This window comes from Lissotriton helveticus, chromosome 3_1 (genome assembly GCF_964261635.1).
Source record: "Lissotriton helveticus chromosome 3_1, aLisHel1.1, whole genome shotgun sequence".
NCBI classification, from domain to species: Eukaryota; Metazoa; Chordata; class Amphibia; order Caudata; family Salamandridae; genus Lissotriton; species Lissotriton helveticus.
The window spans coordinates 191864068-191889992 of NC_136061.1; the positions used below are offsets into that span (position 1 = coordinate 191864068).

Genomic DNA, 25925 nt, shown 5'->3' on the forward strand with positions numbered 1-25925 from the left:
TAGCTCTGTTCCACTACGCACTGAAGCGCGGGGTAAAAGAACAGCTCTAGTCTTCCTGCAAGACATCAAACACACCCCCACACAGGCCACACGGCAACTCAACATTCAGCAAAACACACTATGGCACAGCATGCTACCCTTTTGCTTAGGTGTCAGGCATGTGAAAAGCTATTTGTATAAACCTGCAATACAAGAAGCTACCACCATAACACCCCGCCACAAGAAGCAGAGTAAACTGAAACAGTAGGCAAACGACGAACTAGCCCGAAGGAAAACTGCTGCTTTAATGTTCATTTTGGTATAATCCTCAGCACTGTGCAGTGTGATTTTTGTTTTTCTCAGTAATCGCACACTAGCACAGAGGAACAAATAACCGAGTGAAAGACAAGTCAGCCTCTGGTACAAGATGACATCTACGTGCCCGTTGTCCCACGTTCAAGCTTTTCAGGCCCCTTTTTTGCCGATGACTAGCTGACCGCTGGGTAGGGGTGAAGGCTGGAGGTCTGTGGTTCGAAAGAGAAGATGACGATAAAGAAGGGGTGGTGGGTTGTTTGAACTGCAGTGTACCCAACAGGAAACATGGCTGCCCCCCTCTTGCACTAAAGGAGGTAAGGTACAGGACGGTCACACCACGCAGCATCCCGACACTGCGGAATCTCTCGTTCTTCTCTCTTATCTCTACTCGTGCATCGCAGTGCGAAAGGCTTCCTCGAATTTCTATTATTTGCCACAGTCTGATTTATACAGCATCAACAGTCTGGGGGGTCCTGCACGAGTGATGCCTTCTGTACTAAACGTCAGTCTTAAAAAAAGCACTTTCGTTTCGACCTCTTTATTGTGTTGTAAATCGTTTTGCCCCCTTCTTCCTGAGGATCTAGTTCATGTTCTGCAAAATCTCAAATGTGTAAAGACAAATCTCGCACCTCACACCCACACTGCCCACGGTCTGCACGCAGCATCGTAAACACATGCCATAGTGTTTACGTCTCTTGTCCAACTGTCACAAGTCAGCAGTCCACGCAGTCAAACGCCATGGGGGTACCCTGCCCACTACTTGATATTATGGAATGTGTAGCTGTCCCAAAGCACTCCACCCTGTTTCAGTCATTTAATAACGGTGCATGCGGCGATTAAGAAGCGAACCACCGGGAGCCACGGGAGTGGGGGGCCATATTTATCCGAACACTTAGTGCAAGTTGTAAACTGCCTTATAGTATGTCTACTCTCAACAAAGTGGCGTCATCACGTTCTTGTGAGGTCTATGCGCGCGTCATATATTTGCGAAGTGGACATATTAAACCCGCATATCACTCATTTATATGACGGTTTCCTTTAGTTTAGATTCTTCTGTGACGCCGCTGTTGATCTATATTATTAGCCCCTACACATGCCAACTATCTCGCATTAGGATTTTTGTTTTTTTCACCTATGAAGTCTCTAAGACTCTAGGGGTTATTAGCACCAAAAACAGCAAGGCGTGGAGTTCCCACGGGAGCGGGAGGGTTATAAACTGATACAGTAAAGGTGGCAGGCGCGCAACACCCATTGGGCTCATGGGGCTTCAGCCCCCCCGTCGTGTGTGTCAGCCCGGGCTGACACAGCTTTGCGGACTGGCGACCAGTGGCGGCTGGTGAGTCTTGAAAGTTGTGGGGCGTAAAAGTTTGTGTGTCCTGTGTGCACGCGCCTGTCTCCCTGCCCCTCTCTTCTTGGGTGGGGGGTGAAGGGGAAAGGTTAACCAGCGGCTTAACCTTCTAAAGTGTGTCTGCCTCGGAGAGAGTAAAAGCACAACGTGCGCCTAGCTTGTACAGTATTATTTTATTAGACGCTGCTTTCAGGAGCACGTTGTGTTAAGCAAAGGTAGGCAAATTGACAATAAACCTATTCCGCCGAGCCATTTGTGAGGGCCCTGAAGACACAAGGGGGGTGGGGGGAAATAATGTGAGGAGGGAGAAAGACTTGCTTATAGAGGAGGGGGCTCTTCTTGATTGTTCCTGTGTTGGGTAAGCGGCGGGCACGAATGAAAAACAATTAACGACGCCATGCACGTGTTGCACGCCGTGAGCGTGCACATCACCCTATCCTGCGACTCGCGCCTGTGACTCGCACCTGTGGTGCAGAGGGAGCCCTAGCGCCAGGGAGGTAGTGTGGCGGATGAAGTCCCGGGTCCCAGGAGGGGGCCTGGGTGAAGAGCAGTGCGGCCAAGAGCAGTGCGGGGCTCCCATGACTGAGGAGAGAGCCCCGCATCGTGCTACGAAAAGTATACAGGAGCTGGAGTGCTCCTGAATCGCGCCGCAGCCAGCTGTCTTTCAGGAGGATTCCCCCACACCGGGTGAATAGGGGGTTCTCCATTTGTTCAGTGGTTGCGCCGATGAAGGCACAGTGTACATGTTTATTTACTGAGCGGATCCCGCCATTGCGGGCCGCTCCAACGATGGGGAAAGTTGATAGGGAAAGTGTATTTAAAAGCATGATGGGGAAAGTGTATTTAAAAGCGCCTTTTGGGGGCCACAATGTTGAACTGAGCACGCGTGCGCATAAAAACAAGAGTGAAACTCACATTGCTGAGGCTTGCGACCACAGAAGGGAGAAGGGGAGATGTGCACACTGCGTGCCTGTACATGCGCGTCCACAAACCAGAAACGCCACGCGTGCCCCGGTCTGTCTCCCTTGAGAGGCATCTCGACGACAATAGGTCTCGAGAGCGAGACCTAAAAAAGGGACAAAAATCCTGTCCTCCTGGTGCAAAGTCGCTATTGTTGGACATTTTTTTTAAAGCTTGCCCAAGTTACACCCGATTTGGAGCAATACACAGATGCACGCATTAGAAACTATTATCATCAAGGAAATGTAAGTAAACAAATAATGTTTCTGTTGATTAGAACGTGAAAAGCAATCTAGCGCATACCAAGCATTCGCCAGCTTTGCAAGGTGCAGCACAGAGCATATGGGCTGACTCCGAGAGGGCACCATAGCAACATTAACAAGCTAACGCTACCACCAAAAAAAACCATAACAACCAGATTCTCAATGTGGCCTCGATTCTCCTAGCCGTCCTCTTTGAATATGGAAACATAGCGGTCTGGGAGTTTCAGCGTCCATTCTGGGGGAAAGAGTCCATCGTTTCCTGCAACACCGTTGAGTCGGGTGTCGCTACCCCAAGCATCTTATCCTGGTGGGAGTATGAACATTCAAACCATAAAACGCGCGGGCTCATAATCTTTCAAGGATGTGATGTCGAGACAACCATGGCGTAATATTTCCTCAAGAGCTTTTAACCCGATCGAGCGCTCATACCTCATAACTCGCACCCCTACACTCACTCCACCCAGTTGGAATTCAGTTCCCCACCACAATACACTATCCCGCCCTAGGTGAAGCATCAATCCGTTTTCTGAGAGCGATCTTCTATCTCTTCTACATTCCTACCTACCCTCTACCATGAATTGCATTACATCTACTCAGTTGACCATACCTACTATCCCCCCAACCCATTCAGATCTGCCAGACACTACAATAGAGGGGTCATCGATAGCAACCTTAGAAGTGTCACTCTCACCCAAGACCCCTCCTTCTCCCTCATCACCCCCCGTCTTAAATGCACACTCCTAAACTATAGATCTGCCTCTAGACATGCTGCCGATATAGCTGACCTCATCATCTCACAGGAACTAGACCTGCTAATGTTAACCGAAACCTGGCTAACGGAATCCTCCACCCCACTTATTGACATTCTAGTGCCCCCAAACTACATCATCAAATTAGACAGAATCGATGAGATAGGGGGAGGTATAGCCTGTGTACTTCGTAGTAACATCACTGTAAATAGAGCCATATCACCGGTATTTCCCTCTTGCGAATACTTCTGCCTAGACATCAGCAGCAACGGCAAACCAGCTTGCTCACTTCACATCATCTATCATCCACCAGGTGACAACCTCATCTTCACCGAACACCTCATGGATATGATTTCAACTAACAACGGACGGCAAAATACCCAAATATTCCTTGGCGATTTCAATCTCCACTGGAATGACAACGACGACGCAGTGGTCAACAGCCTCAAAAACTTCCTTGATGATCTAGCCCTCACCCAAACTTGCAAAAGTCCTACACATAATAAAGGATCAACCTTGGATCTAATAATCTCCAAAAGTGACGTCATTCAGTTGGAGTCGATACAACCCTGCGACTGGTCTGACCACCATATTATCAACTTCTTCATCAAGGAAATAGTCAAATTCAACTCGGTCAGTCCACGAAACCAAAGATTCGGAAAAGAGATCTGAAACGACTCAACCCAAACACACTAATTTCCTCAAGCTACAATCTTCTTCGTCCACTTGCTGGCACCTCAGACGTCCATGATCTCACCAACCACTACCTCAACTCTATGACCTCGATAATTTATGAGGTAGCCCCACGTCAACTAAAGAGAGTTTCCACTAAAGACTCTAAGCCCTGGTACAATGGCCTACTTAACGAGGATAGACGATCTCTCAGAGCTTTTGAACATAACTGGAGATTAGTCCTCTCTACTAATCATCTCAAGTTACTAAGGAAAAAAGAGAAATGCCTATTACAAAAAGATCAAGCGCAGCAAAGCAGATTTCTTCAGCCACCAACTAGACCAAGCTAGAAATCGCCCCAAAAACCTTTTCGAGCTAATCAAAACTCAATCTAAGGACGCACCTAAACGGTTACAAGACGCAGCCCAACTGCAACCCAACTGTGAACAATTCTCTGCCTTCTTTAATCAGAAGACTGACAACATCGAAAAGGATCTCCTAAATGATCTATTATTATACTCTGTGCCGCATTTGCATACCTCCCCTTCACTACCAACTACGCCACACCAAATCCCCTCAAAGCTTGACCTTAAGAACGAAGCAGCCTGGTCATCCTTCGACACCTATACTGAAGAGGCTTTGGGTAAGACTCTCAATGCCCTGAAGCCTTCCAACCACCTCATCGATCCGCTCCCCGCTAACGCTGTTAAAGACTTAACCCCTTGGCTTCTACCGCTATGGACCAAAATCATCAACAGGTCACTGCAACAAGGCTGCATCCCAGACTCCCTCAAGGACGGACAGGTTTCACCCATCCTAAAGAAACCATCAGCTGACCCCAGGAATCTTAACAACTACCGCGCTATAGCCAATATTCCTACCATGGCCATATTACGTGAAAAATGTGTACACCACCAACTGACTAAAAATATTGACCACTTTGACCTTCTTAACAATCACCAATCAGGCTTCAGAGCAGGTCACAGCACTGAATCAGCCATGACACACAGTATTGATGATGCGCTACAAATCCTTGACCAGAACGGATAATGCCTACTCATACTACTAGACCTATCTTCAGCCTTTGATACGGTCAAACACGAGATTCTGCTAGATCTTCTCAAACTTAGAATGGGTCTATCAGGATCAGTGTTAAACTGGTTTACCTCTTTTCTCCATAAATGAACACAAAAAGGTCAATAACACTCTTTCCAAACCAGAACCAGTAAGGCTGGGAGTCCTGCAAGAGTCTTCATTATCCCTGGCACAGGTTTAACCTGTTCATGGAGCCACTCACCGAAATTCTACATGCGTCTAACATGCAATATCATATGTACGCTGGCGATACACAACTTTACCTTAAGATCAACACCTTAGATGACATTAAACGGCTCAACACTACCCTCATGAACACCCAAACATGGTTGGTAGAAAATCATCTCAAACTGAACGCTCTAAGAACCAAATTCCTCCTTATAGCTCCACCCGCTAAAATCCCCTTTATGCAAGACTAGATCTAACATCTTACTGCACTCAACGTTCAACCAACCATTGTGGGCTCAGCAAAATCTTTGGGAATAACTCTGGACAGCAATCTCACTATGCAGAAACACATAAGCAACGCTACAAAGAGAGCTAACTTCCAGATAAACACTTTGAGGAAGTTGAAGCCCTTCCTGCCAATCAATGACTTCAAGCTGGCTGTACAAGCTCCAGTTATCCCTCGTGTGGAATATGGAAGTGCCTCTTTATGTGGCCTTCCAAAAGCGACTACAGCTCCCCCTAGAACCTCAATAAACGCCGCAGCGAGGCTCATCACTGGCTCAAAAAGAAGTTCCCACATCTCCCCTGATTTAAAATCCTTGAATTGGCTCCCTCTTGAAGCAAGAATTAATCTAAGAATAGCCTGCATGGTGTGCAGACAACCTACTACTGAAACCTCAAAGATTCAACAAGAAGAAAACATATAAACAAACTTTCTCTGGGATGGCGCCCAGGATTTGGAATACTCTTCCCCCAGAAATCAGATTGAATGCTTCTACCGTCTCTTTCAAAAAGGAAGTAAAAGCGATTCTCATGGCAAGGTAATCTTGAGATCAATAGTACCCTTACTACTATTCCATTCTTTTGTTAAGGATCCAACTAAACATCCCAGTCACTTTATCCTGCCCTGGACTTGAATGAATAGAGATGTTCCTGATATGAACTTTACGAATATTTCTTTTGTACACGTACTGTTATGCCATGCTCGATCTTTCCTTCACATAATTTCCTGTATAATGTGTCATTCTATTTGTTATGTATAATCAGCTTTGATCACTGGAAAGCGCTCTGATATCCGCAAGGATTTTGTCCGCGCTGTATAAAACCTTTGAAATAAATAAAATAGTGGGAAGTAACAACGGACCAATTAAGATCCTTCACGTCAACCTGGCGCTAGTCAAGGGCTACTTCACGGTGAGGCTTCCCTTGGTCCTGTGGCAAGATGCCGACCAGATGCCAGTGCACTGCATTCAGTGCCTTTCCTTGTACCACCCACACCTAGAATCCAACTGCAGACTTGTGGAGGCTGCACGAGGGACATATGTCTTCTGGTGCCTGCAAGAGGCTCACGTGGCGCGGGACAGATTAGCACCCGCAGTGCCCTCCCTGTGACGCAACGCCAGCGCCAAGCGGAAAAGAAAGTGAAATACCCGCTGCACCATCCTGCTCCCTCTCTCCTCCATAAATTTAGCAGATGCTCTAGTCCTCGGCCCGAAGCATCTGCCCAAAGCAGGCATCAATTATGGATGAGGGGTGTGCGCAGGGAGTGCGCGAGAACCGGCGGGACGAGAGGTGTGTTTAGAGAGCGTAGGTGACTCAAACGATCGGCGCAAGACGCCGTGAGCGTGCAAATGGGCTGTCCAGGTGCCCTCGATCGTGAAAGTGAAAGTGTGAGGGAGCCCAAGAAGAGATGCTGCGAACGCAGCCGTACACGCTCACAGCTCATGTCTCCAAAAGCACCCATTCACAGCTCATGTCTCCAATGTCTTTGCAAGCTTGTGCACCTCTCCTGTCCTGCTTCGCTAAGCATGTAGGCGACACTAGTTCTCGCTCAGCGAGCAGCTTCGCTGGCTGTATCGCTAGGTGAGACCTAAAAATGTTGCATTCAACTATAAATGTGCACCAGTTGTATCTGCGCTCTTTTTAACATAGTTGCAAACTTTTTGAGAAGCCACATCAGCGTCGATACTACATCTGCGGGTAAATGTACAATTTTTTCACTCGAGTATGTGCATGGAGGACCCATTCCTTTCAACAGAGGCTTTTTGGGCTGGAGAGGAGCTGTGTACAATAGACATACTAAAACATACAATAGTTTAAAAGTAGGACTTTGACGCAATTAAAATGTTTGGGCCACTGGTGTTCCAATTGTTGTTTGAAACATGTCAGAGAGTTAGAGGGTTTATTAATTTTTGTTGCGTTTCTAACATTTATCTCTTTTTAAGTAATCTGTTGACCCCATTTATGTCCATGGCAAACGTCTGGATCATTGGGCATTCGTTTATAAAAATGGGCAGCAAAGCAGGCCGAAAGAAATCGTTATGGACAGAACCCTGGCTTTAGCTATGACGATATAAAGATCGATTGGTGGGGCAAAGGCTGTATGAAATGGAGTCTATTGATGCAATTTTTAAGTGAGCTGCGTTTATCTAGAAAATGTCCAAACATTTTACTTATCCATTTGTCCAGCTTTCAGGGCTTGGGCTGCTGATAGCGATTAAATCAGATTTAGAATTAATAATCACATTCTGGCCAAATACGAAGCTGATCCGGACTGCTCTAGTGCCCAGAAGGGTTTGGAGGGGAGCTGAGAAATTCACAGCTGTAGATAGAGCCAGACAGAAAGTAAACAGAGAACGTCATTGTTTTGTAGCCTTAATGGCTCGAATGGATATAACAAAAGATGATTTCCAATTTTTCTGTCCAGGTGGGGTCCATCTTTCATCCATAGCAAATTAATTATATTTGCTCAATATTAAAGAGAGGTTATCTGAGATGCTGGGTTTGAATACTTGGTGTCAAAAAGGTGGCTGTTCAACGGCAGCTCTTCTCAACTCTCTTTTTCAAACCACTTTCTGATAGCTGGTGGTAATGTTTGATTTGACTGTTTAAGCGGCAGAGTGAACAAAAAAATTCTTTATGTTTCTCAAATTAAAACATTTTGTTCCTAAATTGGCTTTTGGGCTTTTGTATCTTATTTGAAATTGAACATTATCTCAATTAAAGGCACTGGGGGGGACAGGAAAAACGCCAGTTTAGGTTTTTTTCCTGGTGGCAGATTTGGATGAGATTGAGGCAGGCAGGAAGGGTTGGGGCAGTCAGAGTAGCTTAGGACAGTGGGAAAAAAGATGACTGAGGAATGAGGCAGGAGATAGGCAGGTGGCGAAACAAAGGGGTTGGGGAGGAGGTTAAATATGGGGAAAAGTTTGAAGGGAATCAATTAGGGGCGGCGGGGGTGTTAGACTTGAATTGTATTAGTTAGGCCTTATCAAATTTATTGTAAAATGGCGTAAGATGCATGACTGTTCAAATAAAGTGAACTTTTACCCCATACGGACTATGATGTACTCATTACCCGATGGGGGCCTCTGGGGTTAGCATTCAAAGAATGTCCACCCCAGGGCAGCTTCGGGCCGATAGTACGGTCCAAGGCAGCAGTGATTGGGCGGGTGAGGTGCCTGCCTTCGAACGAGGCAATTCAAACACCGTGTTCTTCAGTCAAGTTGGAGTACGAGGTAGGGGAAGCATTTTTCATTGTCCCTCCCACCCTCCCTTTAGGTTGGTTAACTTTAGCTTGGCAATTATTTTTTTTGAAATTTTTATTGTTTTTAATTGTCGCTTGGACAGGCAGATTTGGCCAAGATTAAGGCAGGCAGCAAGGGTTGGGGCAGTCAGAGTAGCTTAGGACAGAGGGAAATCAGATGACCGACGAATGAGGCAGGAGGTAGGCAGGTGGCGAAACGAAGGGGTAGGGAAGGAGGTTCAATGTGGGGAAAAGTTTGTGGGGGAAAATTAGGGGCGGCGGGGGTGTCAGCTTTGAATTGTATCAGTTAGGTCTTATCAAATTTATTGTAAAATGACGTAAGATGCATGCCTGTTCAAATACAGCGACCTTTTACCCCATAAGGACTTTGATGTACTCATTGCCCAATGCGTATTTTGAAGTGTTGTGTGCACGCACTAGAGGTCTATTGTCCAGGCATACCCACTTAAGAATCTGAAAACTTATCTCCAGGGTTGGATTGGGATTAGAAATCGGGCCGGGCATGCTAAAAATAAGTGGCCCATATTTTCATATTGCCTTTCCGCAAAACACTGCTTCAGTGAAGTTTTAAAAACATCTTAAAACAAGTGAGGCCACTTCTGCTCAGGCCCCCTGCCCCGCTCAGTATGCACACATTAATTGGCCGGCCCAGCGAGAGAATGGGGGTGACACCCCTACCTGTTGATAAAAGGGAGGTAATGGACGCCCATCTGCCTCCAGAAAGGCCAGTCAGGGCCGTTGGTGACTTCTGAACAAACCAAACACGGCCCACACAGGCCCCGAGGCTGCCATAAAAGTAGCCCACAGCTGGAACTTGTCCATTGCCCGAGTGCCCACCTTACCAATCCGACCCTGCTTATCTTCATAGGTTTACAAGAGCACTGAACACTCACATTTGGTCTTATGTCTCCAAAATGTCTCAACAGTTCTCAATGAACCACGAAAAGCTGCGTGGCATAAAAAATTTATAAAAATACATTCAGCAGTTTTAGAGTTAGGTGTGGAGAGAAGACTCCTATGGGAAATCTGATTTTGAAGGCGAGTTTATACTAATCTATGCCCTAACTTCTGAATTGGTCGACCGATTAGATGTCACCTTACACACTTGATTCTTTAAGTATGGTGCCGATTGGTCGGGGTGGAGGGCGGGGCCCGAGAGAGGTGGCAAAGTTATTAAGGCTACAAACACCTGACTTTTAACAAACGAAAGTGTCGACCTAAACAATAAATGAGCGAGACAGCCTCTGTAATAGGCAAGTTCATACACACACACACACACACCAAACAGTTCCTTAATGAAAATAATACCTCAGAGGTAAAATTATTGGTTTTTGATATATAACTTACAATAAATAAAAAGCATTGGCAAACCCAACAGGTCTCGCATTGTTGACCTATTTTCTTTGCCAATGCTTTTTGCTGATGTTGTGCAGCATCGACAAACAAGTTATATAATAATAAACTGAAAAATACACTGGAAAAAGCACATAGAGATTGATGCAAATAGAATGTTCTTTATTTACTGCTCCAAGATGGCAGATGCCACTTGAATTGGTAACTTAAAAAGTGCACTTTGTAAATTCAGATCGGCCCAGCAGCTTATGGGACGCAAAACAATAAATAAATAAAGGTCAGTGAAGATGGAAGGGGAATGAGTCCTGTGGGGAAAAGCAACAGTTAGTGTGTGTGTGGGGGGGGGGGGGGGGGGCGAGGGAGCAGTTGAGAAGGCAACATTGCTTTTTTTTCAAACCAGCAGCAAATGTCAGCTGCTAGGCCCTCCCCATACAAATAATAAAATGTTTAAAAAAATACAAAGAGGGATAACGCAACGGAGGAGCGGATGGGGTCGGGGTATGAAGGAGAAGCAAAGTGGGGGAAAGCAGGTATTTGAGAGGTGGGGGAAGCGGCACAAATGAGAGATCAAGAAAACACATGAACTTTAATGAGTGCCTAATTAAATAAGAAAGAAACGAGCATTGGCAGAACCAACACGTCTCGTCTTTTGGCTGTCAATGCAGACCTACTGGTTTTGCAATTGCTTTTAGCCAATACTGCTCAGCATCTGCAAAAAAACTAAAGTATCAGAGCTCTGATGTGCACGCGTGTACACGTCATTATGAACTGGGGAGATGGGAGAGGGAGTAACACAGAGTAGAATGTACGAATTTCGGAGCGAATGCAGTACACAAGGGAGAAAGCAGGAAAATACATGCTCCCCTATAGAGTGGTGTTGGTGGTTGTGTTACAAGAGGGAACAGAGTGTTGACATAACCTGAAGGACCTAAGAGGGAGTGATGATGTCATACTAATGGTCTAAGAGCAGTAATGGCACATGGAGGAGCTGACAGAGGTGATGTCACATGGATAATCGGACATCAGTGATAGTACACAAGGAAATTGGCATCAGACGTGCAACAACGCACAAGGGAATGTCGATGTCACTCGAGAAAACCAAATATAAATGCCAATGTCATCAGCGGCAACTAGAAAATTACTGATATCAGGTATGGAAGCTACATCAGGACAGTCCTGTTTAAGTGATTCACCTACTGTGCTAGCTATAGGAAGGACTAGACTTCAGAGCTGAGAAGCCCGTCGGGTAGCCATGCGCTTTATAAATGCATAGCATAGCATAGCCTAACATGAAGGTTGCATGAAAGCACGGAGTTGTGTACTGCAGAGACTCACCTGGCCACACAAAGGTTGCCCTACAGCTGTGGCACAGGGGGAGGCCTGACACCAGACGAGGGTCACGGTGCTCTAGAGCAAAGAGAGAGATGAAGGGAGCAAGAAAATACGTGCTCAAGAAAACGGTGGAGGCAATCCACACCACACACCCTGCTGCAAGGTGAAGCCCTAGTTAGACTGTGCATGGCTTGGGCAAGAGATTACTCACCATTACTGATCCTATTCACAGGGGTCACTACAGTCAAGATACAAGTTTACAAGTTTCTATTCTAGTGTTTAGTCTTTTTAAAACCATTACACTATATGTTAAATATAAAACATATAAGAAACATTCAAAATCTTTTTGTGCACTTATTTTATAAATCATTTTTTTATACAAGTATGAAAGTACGACAAAATTCATAAGGTCATCTCATTAAAATTCATAATATGCTTTACATATCTCTCATGCAACAGAACATTGGCAAACAAAGTTTCTTTACAGTCAGAGTAAGATACAAACCGACTCCTTTTTTCCTTCAGAGTTTTTTAGGTTTCGCCTCTCAATGCGCATGCGCATTGAGCGAGACTATAGGGGCTTAAACAAGGTTTACCTAGACTGGCGATTTGATGCTGTGCCCGTGCGCTTTTAGGTCAATGCGCAAGCGCATTGACCTAAAATGCGCGTGCACATCATCAAATCGCCATCTGTTCCCCAGCAGCACTCCTCCCACTCCTTTGAAGTGAAGCCTAGCTTCACTTCAAAGGCCCCTGCTGCTTCACACTCGCCGCTCTCCCCGCTCCGCCCCGTGTCGCATTTCTCCTCCCCTCTCCCCACAGCAATACCCTCCGTCAAAGGCTTTCACGGCCGGCCGGCCGTGCTTGAGACCCAACGTCTTTTCTTTGATGTATTTACGGTGCAGTAAAGATAACATTTTATTTGCAGATTTATATGCAAGTGTGTGCAGTGTCTATGTTTTTGCCTGCGTTAAAGACTGTTCATTGATCACACGTGGATTAATTTTTTCACTTTGAGCGCAATAGTTATATCAAATGCCGTAGATGAAACTTGTTAGGACAGAGGCTTAAGAGAAACAAAAACACAATCCCTTTGTACAAAGAATTAACTAATATTTTGCAGTGTGTGCTTTTTAAGATCACCAGTTAAAGTACAAACGTTACCTTCTGACTCGATTTTATAATACTACTTTGAGAGTTCTTCTGCCTCTCAGCTTATTTTATGGCACTGTGGTCCAAGATATTTCGTTGTAATCTTCTTTGGGCAGGTTTTGGCAACACATACTGCTGAATAACACGTGCTTCTCTGACACAAAAGCCACTTTGACTTTACCAGTGCTTGTTTGAAATAAATTGCTCAAGAATTTCCTTACTTTACGATCTGCTAGGTACATTTTGGCTTGTTTTCTTAGTGTTCCTGTAGTGCTATGGCCGGGAAGTCATAAGGCATCTGAGCCGGTTTTCTTGCCCTGTTGGGCGAGCGACGGAACTAAACTGACAGCAGGCTGATGCTTGTCTTGGAAATCATGCAAGGTGACATCCGCATCTCCTGGCAACTGCAGCCCTCTCTCCTCGCTGCTGCTTTTCACAACCCTTCCCTCTTCCCCACGCTCCCTGCTTATCAGCACAGACAAGACGCACACCTCGCGCTCATTCCAATACACACCCACCCTCCATTACCAGCATCGTTCCCTGCTGACTGGCCACAAGCATCAGTCCCTGGTGTTTCCTGGAATTTGCACAGATTGTTACCCAGCTGCGGCATGTGTACTGTTCAGTCCTTAGTTTATTATAAATAAATACATGCAGTTTTTCTAGGGTGCCAGTTAAGCCAGAATTACATAATACCAAGGCTGCCTTAACGGTGATTCCACCAGGAGCCTCTTTTTTTCCTCCACTCTACATTTCAAATCTCAGTTTTGAAGGTTCTTTTTCACCCCTAATTTCTCCATTATGCCATTGCCTGTAGTTGATTATAGCATTAGTAAAGTTACATGTTTAGTTTTGTCCTTTTTTACATGTAAAAACTTTTACCATTAAAAATTAAAAACAACATTAGGTCACTATCCTTTATTTATAACATTTTACATAAAATTGTGAGTTTGCACATCAATACATGTAAAAAAGGACAAAACTAAACATGTAACTTTACTAATGCTATAAATGTAACATTTGGTAGATTTATAACTATTCACTTTACAAAAAACAAAATTAATACTTTTATAATTTGAAAAAATATAAACAAAAAAAAAATAATTTACATTTGCAACACCAAAAGGTCAAACTTTTCTATTGCGAGACCTATTGCATTTTCAATGCTTGTGTATAAACTGGGATTATTATTTCCTGTCAAGATCATTGTTTGTGGTTAATTTCAATATTGTCCTTGATCCAGAATTTTTCTTCTTGCTGGGGTACCATCCTTGATCATTTAATTTAGGATTGCTAAACTCTTGGTCGATTTGTAATCCAACTGAACTTTACATGTGTTATTAATCCTTTATTTGGGCTATTTCTTTTAGATTGACTTTTAAAAATGTTACCACCGCAGTCTTCCTGCTGCCTCACACCTGGTCACCGGTTCAATGACAAGGGCTAGTGCTCCCCTAAACAGCCAACCTCTCCATGTGTAGGACACTTGAGCCCGCCCAACGACAGGCCATGGGGAGGTGCAGCAGCTACATACTCGGCCAGGGGCACATACGATCTCCTTGGTTAGCACAAACGGACACGAGCCACAAGGACTGGTGGGTACCAGTTATGCCTGTTAAAGATGTACCAATAGACATCAGTTTCAACTAACAGTTTGTTAAAAGATATTTTGAAGGCAACTTAATAATCCTAGACATGCAACTCTTGCGTAATTAAATCCTTTACCAACCTGGCATTCATACTACTTCCCATGAAAGGTGAATACGCACACTGCATGATCAGTCCTCTTTGCTTCCTGAAACAGGTAGCACAAAGGACACTTTCAGCCAAGAAAAGATAGGTGATGCATCACATTACTTCCTGCTGTGGGGTCCTTTTATAGACTGATGACACACCAGTTTCCTCCAAAAGGTAGTAAAGCACTAATATGACAACATGTCATTGAAATATCATGGGTCAGAGTTCAAAACGGACAGGAAGCGGGCTTCCTAATTCGAGCTCTGATGTGGAAGTCTTTGTACCACTCTGCAGCTTACGACACTTTGCACTGGCACGCTGAGGTTACACCGAGGTCTACAAAGACCAACCCTTCCTAACAAGCTTATCCTTTGGATCTCAAAGTAGGAATATGTACTATTGATGATATGATGAGCTCCGGGGCCCCTTAGTGATAAAAGCATACAGAGAAGGTGGTAGAATGCAGTGTGTATACAGGCTTTAATGCCAGCCCAGTGAAAGTATGTATGATGTAGGAGTGTACTACATACAGGGTTCATAACATAACGTACTGCGTCAACAACAGGAGTAGGCCAGACTGTGAATGTGATAATACGAAACAACAGCTTTTAATAAGGTGCTCTAATTAAAGAGTCAGAGCTAATTAAGACTTTTTAAAGTCTCATTTATATTCATATTAGACCACAAATAACTTTTTTTCTCAATCTTCCTTACTTTTAAACTGAACACGTTCAGGCTCAGTCTATTATGGTCATAAATTCTAGCTGAGACTATTCCCATAGTTTTTGACTCACAAAAGGGCATATTATGTTTTTAAATACAACCGGCCTTAATTTCCCCCCCAACAATGGCAGTCATATAACATCAAATGAAGCCTCTCAGTCAAAGTCAGCTCTTAGGTCAATATTCATTAAAAATATGTTCCATAGTAAGGCATAACCTAACTGGGTGTCACCAACAGTTGCACCTAACTAGTCTATAAATGCTGCAAAACGGATTTGAAAACCAGCAAGATATGCCCATAATAATACACAGGATTTAACCTCGTATGTAGACATTGAGCCTTGCCTGTTCGCTCTTCATCTTGGTGGAAATCCTGAAAGTCTGCAGTTTTCTGGACCCTTGTAGATCCTTTTCTACTCTGGATAAACCCTGTGAGTTTTGTTTTTCTTCAGACTGGAACCTTAGAATTCTGATGATAGACTGCATCGTTCTCACCCCTGGGTTTTGGAACTGCTATACTGAAAGATCTTTTTTTTCAATTGAATGTGAGGCTCACCCCAACTTATCTGAGGACCCGAATACGATTCTGCTGTCACAGAGCACTCACTAGTCAGTGTCTTTCTTTTACACATCAAAGTTGCTAACACTCTAATCTAAGCAGACATGGTTAATGGCAGTGTCAAATTTTCCCGCCGGTCAATTTAGTTTTTAATAAACTACTGAAACATCTATCGAGAGACTTTTCTTCAGCATGTCTACTACCTGATCCTTTTTCTCATTCGTGGTGGCTGCTGGCGATGCTCCTGTCACAGCCCATTAAGTCCTTCGTCTTGACATGATTTGCCATTGACTTTTATATTAGCTTGATCAGATTTAGGTGAAGGATGATGCTTGTTTAAGGTGGTCATTTAGATTTAACAGAGTTAAGAGACTGAAATTCAGGAGGCAATGTTCTTTCGTGGCAGGAGCCTATTAGCGATACTGCCATTCCAGGCCCAGACCCACAGACTATGACACATCCACCTTCCACCACACGCACCCTACAGCCCAGCCAGATCAGGGAGCGAGGGAAAGACACACTGACACGTGGTAAGTGGTCACCAGGCAACTCCCTCCTGTGCAGACAATATTAAGAAGGTGAACAGTGTTAACGGTGATGCAAAAGCGTGGAACACGAGAGACGTAAATTCCAATAGGAAAGGGCATTCAAATCCACCCCTCATCTCCAGACTGTCACAGGGTACTCTGAGCTAAAGAATGATGATGGATTAAACCCAGATCAGTTGACTGGGGGTGAGTGCTTGCAATATTCAACACTACGTTCATCATCACCTTTGGTTTTGCTTTGTTCGCCCTAAGTTGGCAGGGTATGCCCAGAAGTTGGTCCCTTGCTCACATTGCCACTGGATTCAAGCTAGCCTGGCTGATGATGGCTGATTAGTCAGAAACAGGTCCCAGGATGCTTGTTTCCGGTCCAGGGAAGACATGGCTTGGCAGTTCAGGCTGGACTGTTCCATGAGGCACAGGGTCAGGCTGATTTGCATATGGCCATGTCTGAACTGGGGTGGCGAAGTGAGCTAAAGAATGATGATGGATTAAACCCAGACCAGTTGACTGGGGGTGAGTGTTTGCAATGTTCAAAACTCCGTCCATCATTCCCTTTGGTTTCACTTTCCTCTACTACACAGCATTGCGCCTCGCTCTTAGACAGCAAGGGCCAGTGGACACCACAACATACATCAGAGCATTCTCAGAAATTCCACTACACAAAGCTAAATATTTTCATCTCTTGAGATGGCCCAGGAAGGAAATAATGGGATTCTATTAATCCATGTCTGTGAACTAGCAGAGGCAAAAAAGACTATAGAACAACTGAACATGAAAAAAGAATAGCTACTGTAAAAAGTAGTATTTCACCTGAATACTTCAGATCATCTCTTTAGAATTCATATCATGTTGCATTGAACGTCCCTCCAAAGACGCTGCTTTGTCATCTCTCTTGCGCTACATCTAAAATGTTCTTTCTGGTTTGTAAATTTATAACCGGCAGTCCCAGAAACCCAAACAATAACGTACTGTTCCTGCTCTTTTAGAAAGAGATGTTCTAAAAGAGAAGAAAAATGTAGTGGAATAATAATACTCTTGCAAGACTAAGCAACTATCTTTTTATGAATGGTGCTATTTGTGAATAATGTTGTGATTATATCACAATGACCATGAGATAACATATGTCTGGTTCACCAAACTTGTGAATTCACGCCTCATATGAAATAAAAGATTATATACGTAGTTAAATTGTGCATTAATTTCAAGAAATAACTATGCATTACTGAAACGAAATTAAATGAATAATTTATATAGCGCTACATGTACCCGGAGGTGTCTAGGCGCTTTAGCATAAAAAAGTCAGGCAAAGGTGAAGATGGAGTGTTGTTAGTAGAGCCATGTTTTAAGTGCTTTCTAAATTTGAGCACATTGGAATCTTTTTTAGAGAACTCAGCACGGAGTTCCAAAGTTTGGAGGTGGTGTATGCGAAGCGTTTTCCTCCCCATTTAACTTTGTGTGCCTTGGGGACGATCAAGTTGCCACTGTCTGATGATCTCAGTGATCTTGCCGGGATGTAAGGAATGAAAAATTGTGACAATTGCCAAGGGCCCAGCAGAGTACTGTCCTCTGTTCAAGGTGTAACCATAGAGATTTATGACTTCTGGTGAGAGATGTGTTAACAGCTGTTAACTGCCCAAATCTCAATCATGTGCACAAGCCAAAAGGCACATAAAAAGAGAAGGACACTAACAGCTGTGAATATCAGATCACATATGGGCAATAGGACTATTGGCACCTATTGACCTAACCTCACCAAAACAAGTAAAAAACAAACAAACAATTGCCACTGTCCGACTGCCTCATGGCCCTGCCACAGAACTTAGAGTGCAGACAACATTCGAATTTGCTATCCCGCCTCAGTATTAGGGCAGTAATAATATACTCTAGAATAATATAAAATAATTTAGATTGAGACTATGTTTACCCTTAGCCTTTCAAACAGTCTGACAGAATAGTCAGGTACAAGATGGCTCAATGTCGGCTGGAAAGTTATATTTCCTCTGTAGAATTTGACTCTCTTTCAAAGACAATGTTGTCTCGTATTTTGATGCAGTTGTTTAAAATGGAGTGAACCACGAGATCTGAATCCCAAAATTAGCACCTACATGCGTTTAACTCCAGGTACTCCTGTTTAGAAGCTTCCTGGAAGTAATAATATTGTGGAAATGGTACAAAACTGTGCAAAAGTAGAACGGTTTTGTTAAAACACACGTATTTTATAGTAGAATTAAATTAGAAAAATGTATTCCTAGTCATCCAAGGAGGTAAGTTGCGTTCCAACAGATGTTATAGAGACTATTTACTTTCATATTTACATATATTTTCCATACTTTGCATAAGACATATGAGTAAATAGCTACAGCTGTATTTATTAACCTCAAACTATGGCCCACGATAGAGACCCATGGTCCTGTACCCCAAACTTATACGAACTATTAGCTCAAACTCCAAATATACAATAAAGACCCGTGGTGAGCAGACAACCCGAGAAGCCCCAAAACAGCTATGCACGAATAGGAGACACATAACCCCAGGAGCCCCACTCCATCCTGACAACAGAACGCTACAGGGAAAGAGGAGGCTTTGGGACTGACACAACAGTCTGACGACAGAGACCCACAGGTAGGTGGAAAACAGCCTTGAAAGCCTTTATCTTAGCTGGACAATAAAAACCAACGATGAAAGAGGAAACTTCAAGACTGCTACAACAGCCTAACAACAGAGAACCACAGTCATGTTAGAACTAGACTTGGAACAACTGCTACAACCTGACAACAGACCCAAAGACAAGACTTCAGTACCGCTACTATAGCCTGGCAAAGGACCCAGGATGAGATGTAAATCAGCAAGTAAGAGATTCATCTGGCCTGGTGTGCATGTAGATCCACACATTTAAAACCTCTAATGATAATTGAGGGGTGTATATTTTTAACAACCTTAATGTGTTTCAGTTAGAAGTAACAATGCTTGCCTTATATATAGTAACGCAGTTAACAAGAGCTCCCTGTAACACAACCGCCTTGCCATCCACATGCATCCTAATGCCAGAATCTTACAAAAAAAATGTGTTGTTTTTAATAAAAGAGGTCAAACTAGAAGCCAACAAGATGGCTGCTCCCTGTTGAACCTCTGCAAAGGTGCTGGCTTCCCCACCAGCATTTCCGCCATGCTCTGGAGAACTAGGGGCATTACCACAGAACTGGTGCTACACGGGGCACCACAAATGTCTGCCCCAAAGGCCTGGACAAGCCACTTTGGCCCTTGGCTCAGTGGGCCAGGCAGTGTGGCAGTTGAGAGCAAGCAGCCCTGCCCATCGTGGTGACTTGATCCTAGCCAGTAGAGGCACAGAGCAGCTGAGCCCTATAGGAGGAGCCCTGTGAGTGGAGGACTGCCTTTTCCCACCTCCACACTGCAGAGGAGTGGGTATTTACCGACACTGAAGGACCAGGCAGCCTCAGAATGGAGTCAGACATGTAGTGAAATTAACAGGGCCCAGATATGGACAGACATTAGGAAGCTTTGTCCTGCTCTTTCTTGAGAGTTAGAGATTTGAGGGCTCAGTTTGGTTAAATATCATTGCGAGTCTGTGGATCACGCCAGGAAGGCAGCCCAGGCGATCCTGAATTATAAGACTGTTTCCAGAAATGTGTCCATTTAACGCTACAATTGGAGTAGATGTGATAATATGTTTATTCCTTCATAACAAAACTGATTGCTGATATTCCTGGTTGGGTCCCTTCTCAACTTTAGAAGGAGGTTGAAAACATGGCTTTTCAGGAACTCAGATTTTTAAGATAGCTGCCTCCTGTACCGATCAGTAAGCTAGCGCCAGGACACCGAATAGTAACAGAGCGCTTTACAAATATTCTATATTGACACTGACATTGACAAGGGTCCTGAGTCTCTCCCTGGTCATAACCCTGTAGTGACCTAAGCAGTAAAATGGTGCACAAAGTTACTGGCCCCGTCCATGCACTGAAGTATATGTTGGACTGACAGGGAGTATGGGTGTCAATTACAATCGCTAGTACTCAGCTATTTTGACTACAAACCAGCGACGGGACAACATGATTTTCAGTAATAAATCTTCGGGCCTCTAGTTGGTGTGCCTTAAGAAAGCCCCAAGTCAGATACACCGAAACCATCATATTCTACCACAAAATTCTTTCGAGGGCAATATCGGTCATTGGTGCGACTATGTTTACCATGGACACCAACATAACTGACATGATGTCAGAGGTGAAATCATTACACCATGAGATTTCATCTTTCCAAGTCAAGCTGGATAAGGTAGACAGGAGGCTAGATGCAGTGAAATTACAGTACGAGAAGCTTCCTTAATCGTAAACCTACGACTCAAGGTCACTGATCTTGAAGACAGGGCATGAGGGCATAATGTGACAACTTCGGCATTTACGGGGTGCCGAAAAACTCAGAGAAAGATAATATGCTGCTATTTTTTTTTTGCTGAAATGTGAGTGAAAGGTGAGTGAGAAAGTGACAAGTGCATATACAAAAGAAAGATGCATGAGTTCTGGCTCCAAATGTTATTTATTGGAGTGGGGTAAACAGAGTCAATATGACGTTTGTAGACGTCTGTGGTAAGGGCAGTTGAACCTTTCCAACTCCCATTGCACTGTGTGATCACCATATGAGGTTTTGATTTACTTACTTAAATTCTTATATAATTACTCATGTGTTATGCTATGTAGATTTGTACAGCGAACTATGACCGGGGAGGGTATCCTGGCGCTCAGCAGGTGTGTGCCCAGCCAAACCTTAGGCCTAACAGGACTACTCCAAAAGCCAAGTCTTCAGCTTCTTGCAGTATTCTAGGAGTGAGTAGGAGCTCTTAAGTGCCATGGCAGGTTGTTCCACACTTTAGGAGTGATGTAGGAGATGGCTCAACCACCAGATCTGGTTTTCTATTTACGCAGGATGTGTCCGAGTAGAAGTCCAGATGAGCGGAGGTGTCTGGAAAGTTTGTGAAAGCAGATGCGATTGTTGAGGTATGCTGGGCCAGAGTTACATTGTACCTTGAAAGTGTGGGTGAGGAGTTTGAACTCTACTCGTTTGTATATGGGGAGCCAGTGGAGCTCCTTCAGGTGTGGTGTGATGTGAGTGTGGCGCAGGAGGGTGAGAGTGATTCTGGTTGCAGAGTTCTGAATTGGTCTTTAACTTTCTGGTGCGTTTTTTGTTGATCCCAGCTTAGAGGCTGTTCTTGTAGTCTGGCTTGCTTGTGACAAGGACATGGGTGACGGTTGCCCGGGTGCTGACTGGGAGCCATTGGAAAATCTTCATCAGCATCTTTAGGGGTGATGGCCTTGACTTGGGTGGTCATATCGAGTTTGCTGTTGATGACAATCCTGGGTTCTTGGCATGGGTGGTAGGAGTGGCTGTTGGTCCTAGCTCTGTTGGCCACCAGGTGGAGTCCCACTAAGAAATACTCTTACCGAAGATCACGATTTTGCTTTTATCTGTGTTCAGCTAGAGAGTAGGTTAAAGTAGTTTTCCATCCAGTGGCGATTTCAGCAATGCGTCTGGTAGGTTAGGGAGTAAATGAGTTGTGGGTCATTGGTGCATGAGAGGACTTTGACATTGTGACAGCGGATGATGCTAGCTTGAGAAACCATGTATGCATTGAAGATTGTCAGGCTCAGGGAGGATCCTTTTTGCCATTCTCAGTTGAGGGCAAGGGCGTCCGAGGTGCATGGCGCCAGGCTGACTGACTGGGTGCGTCCAATCTGGAAGGAGCAGATCCATAGGAGTGCGTGTCCTTGGATTCCTATGTTGTGTAGGAATTGGATGAATATAGCGTGGGAGATCATGTCAAATGTTGCAGAGAACCCACAAAACATACCAATGTATGGCGAGTTAAGCTAGAAGAAACTCCCGAACTGTCGTAAGATATCCTATCCAATGTGTTTGATGTATGATGAGATTGTGGAATTCTTCATTATACATAACTTCAAACACTTGCAAATGTACGTTATGATATGTTAATGATGCAGTATCAACTTGTAACATGAAATGTAAAATCCCAATAAACAAATTTAAACCCAAAAAAAAAAAAATGTTGCAGAGAGGTCCAGGAGGATAAGGGATGCCGTGCCTCCTCTGTCCAGAGTCAGGCAGATGTCATCCGTGGTAGGGATTAGGGTAGTTTCCGTGCAGTGGTTGGGCATGAACCCAGAATGAGTGGTGTTGAGGAGTTGATGGTCATGGAGATAATTAGTGAGGCGTCTGTTGCTGATTTTCTCAAAGACTTGGCCATGAATGGTAGTAGAGAGATCAGTCTGTGGTTGGCGAGCGTTGGAGAGTCCGGGGAGTGTTTCTTCAATGGAAGAACAGTTGCACAATTCCAAACATCTGGGGAGGAGTTGGCCTAACGGCTAGGGCGGTCGACCTCGAATCTGGGGAACTGGGTTTGAGTCTCGGCAATGACGCTGAACAGCCTGTGATTCTGGGCAAAGCACTTAATCTCCCCGTGCCTAACAAAAATGAATGTGTCCTCATGTAACGCAACTGGTGCTATGTAAAGCGCTCTGATACCCGATTCGGGTTAAGCTTGCGCTATATAAAACTCTGTAAAAAAATGTTTTAAAAAAGGTTGCAGAAGAGGTGGAGGCGTGGTGGAAGCAGGGGTCTGATGGGGCCCCTTAGTGTACTTCATAGTAACGTGAGTTTCTTCTAGGGGATGATGGGCAATGTAGTTGGCATCAGTTGCGGCCCGTGGAGGGAGTTCCGTGGGGTGGAAAGGCAGGGCGGGGCGGGGGAGGGGCAGGGTGGGGGTAGTAAACACCGGAATTTGGATGATTGGAGGTAAGTAAACAATTAAATAAATAAAACTTATTTCGTAGCGAGCACTGCATCGCATTTTGCGATGCAGGGCGCACAACAAAATTCTTTTTATTTATTTAATTGTTTACTTACCACCAATCATCCATATTCTGGTGTTTACTACCCCCAACCTGCCCCTGCCCCGCCCCACGGAACTCCCTTTACGGGCTGCAACTGGTTGGCATTGGATATTTGGGGAGGCCTTTTGCGATGTGTCTGTCTGATTCTGTTGCGGGTGAAATTGCTGTAAATGGTGGTGATTTTGTAGCTGAAGAATCGAGAGAGATTGTTGCAAAGGTCCTGTGAGTGGGTGATCCGAGTTAGAGATGGCCACTGGTGAAGTGAAATCCTTCACAATGGAGAAGATTTCTTTGCTTCTGTTGGTGCTGGCATCAATGCGGTCCAATAGAGCACAGCATTCATTTTGGAGGTACAATCGAAAGGTGAAATAACCGAACTTCAAGGAGTCTTGAGATATGCCTCTGTTTGTCGAGTGCTGTACTGGGGTGTTCTGGGAGCGCAGCTAAGCATGCCTGGCCTCAAGCCACTATTCCACACCTATGCTGTCAGCAAGTTCTTAATAAACCACCCTTGGACCTCTGCACGGGGGTGACAAAAACACAGTGATGAGGTGATAAATATAGCAACTGTATCTCTTCTTCAACCTGAGACCAATGGCACAATCTCAAGACCGTTGAGCCAATTGTAGACTGTCAGTGCAGTGAGATACAAGACCCCAGGACTGCTGGCTTAGCCAGACCACAGGTAACCATGGTGAGATAGGACACAAGACCTCAGGACACTTAGCCCCAACCAAACCACAGAGACTCATAGTGATCTGAGAAACAAGATCTTTGAACCTCTGTACAAGACAGTCCACGGAGAGTCACAGTGAGAAATAAGACCTCTGGGCCTCAGCCCCAGCCTGAGCGCAGAGACTCGTAGCGAGGTGAGGAACAAGACCTCGGGACCTCTGCCCCAGCCAAACCACAGAGACTCATAGTAAGGTGGGAAACAAGAACTCATGGTCGCTGTCCAAGCTGGATCACCAAGGTGAGGTGGAAAACATGACCTCTGTACAAGACAAGCCACAGAGACTCATAGTGAGAAATAAGATATCAGGACCTCTGCTCCTCCCTGACCACAGAGACTCATAGTCAGATGAGAAACAAGAACTGATGATCGCTGCCCAAGCCAAATCACCAAGCCAAGATGAGGTGGGAAACATGGCCTCTGTACAAGACAAGCCACAGAGACTCACAGTGAGAAACAAGACCACAGGTCCTCTACCCCAACCAAACCACAGAGACCCAGACTGAGGTGAATTACAACCTCAGGAGTTCTGGCCCAACTAGATAATAAATGCCAATGGTAAGGTCATATATATGCATCAAAGGTGTATGCCCCAGCCTGACCACACTGACCACTGATGAGGCAACAAACAACCTTACGACCGCATCTAAGCCTGATCATAGAAGCGAATAGTGAGGTCTACCTATACAACACAGCAGAAAAATATGTTTCCAAGGAGGCCAGAAGGACCAAAGTTACTGGATACTGAAGGATGTATATTTACGTGTTACTAAAGCCCTTGCCATATGTGTCAGTCAGTCATATGAAAGTAACTTTCAGCACAAAGATTTGAGATGGCGTGGCTTGCTTATGACTAGAAGGGCACTGAGATTTGTCCAAACATCACTCGCTCTAAATGCATGCCTTCATTTATTTACTGTCCACCTGCTTTTCGAGCCCTTCTAGCCACCCGGCCTTTACCGGTCAGCCAGATGCAGGCGTCCCTTGTGCGCTTCCTCTCATCCATTTCTCTGCTGGAAGAACATCAAAGGATATTGCGTGCATGCTTCTCCTTCACAGCGACTTCCTGCGTGTTAATGGCCTTATTAATGCTGATAGTCTGAAAAAGACAAGAGGGAAGGGGGAGATGAAAAGGGAGCTGTTAATGAAAAGGGATCAACAGTGGCACACAAGGGATCTTTTCCTCACAGATTCATAGCCCTTCCGTCTCACAAACCCACACATCCTCTCTCCCACAAGCGGGCACACACTGGCTCCATTGGCACAAGCTCCGAGCACCTGCAAGGCACTGAAGACATTGGCCCACTTGGAGAAATTTACATCAGAAAGCATTCAGCCCTTGCAACAGTGGATGCTTGGCGCGGGTTATATAGTTGGTTCCACGCAATGTGTGTTACGAAACTCACCGTCAATGCACATGTACAACAAATCTGAAGTCTCAAGACAAGGGTTGCCCAACACCCTGCCAAAAGCAAATGCAAGAAACATTGAAGTCTGGTTTGACCCCCTGTCCCTTCCCCTCCCCACACACATCCACATCCCCCAAAGGGAGGAGGTGGACAAACCTATTGGAAAATGTGAAGATTTTTAAAAGGGCTGCAATGCTACAGGTGGACAGGATCAATCACACGCTACCCCTGATTCTGCCCCAGCCCTACTGTGTTTCCAGAGGTAAAGGCCCATTGGTAAATATCAATCTCACTCTGGACCTCTAGGCTTCGCCATCTCTGGGTCGCGCAGCTATGTGGAGCGCAAACAAAGCCCAGTCTGCCCTC

At 44.8% G+C, this 25925-nt stretch overlaps 1 protein-coding gene across 2 annotated transcripts in view; it reads right to left on the minus strand.

The window, feature by feature from the left end:
- Window positions 1–25925, minus strand: part of HIP1 (huntingtin interacting protein 1) — a 404747-nt gene that overhangs the window by 252037 nt on the left and 126785 nt on the right. For both annotated transcript variants that reach the window (XM_078679590.1, XM_078679591.1), the window contains one exon: window positions 25186–25249. In XM_078679590.1, coding sequence (XP_078535716.1) covers window positions 25186–25249 — 64 coding nt within the window. The remainder of the gene's footprint in view (window positions 1–25185; window positions 25250–25925) is intronic.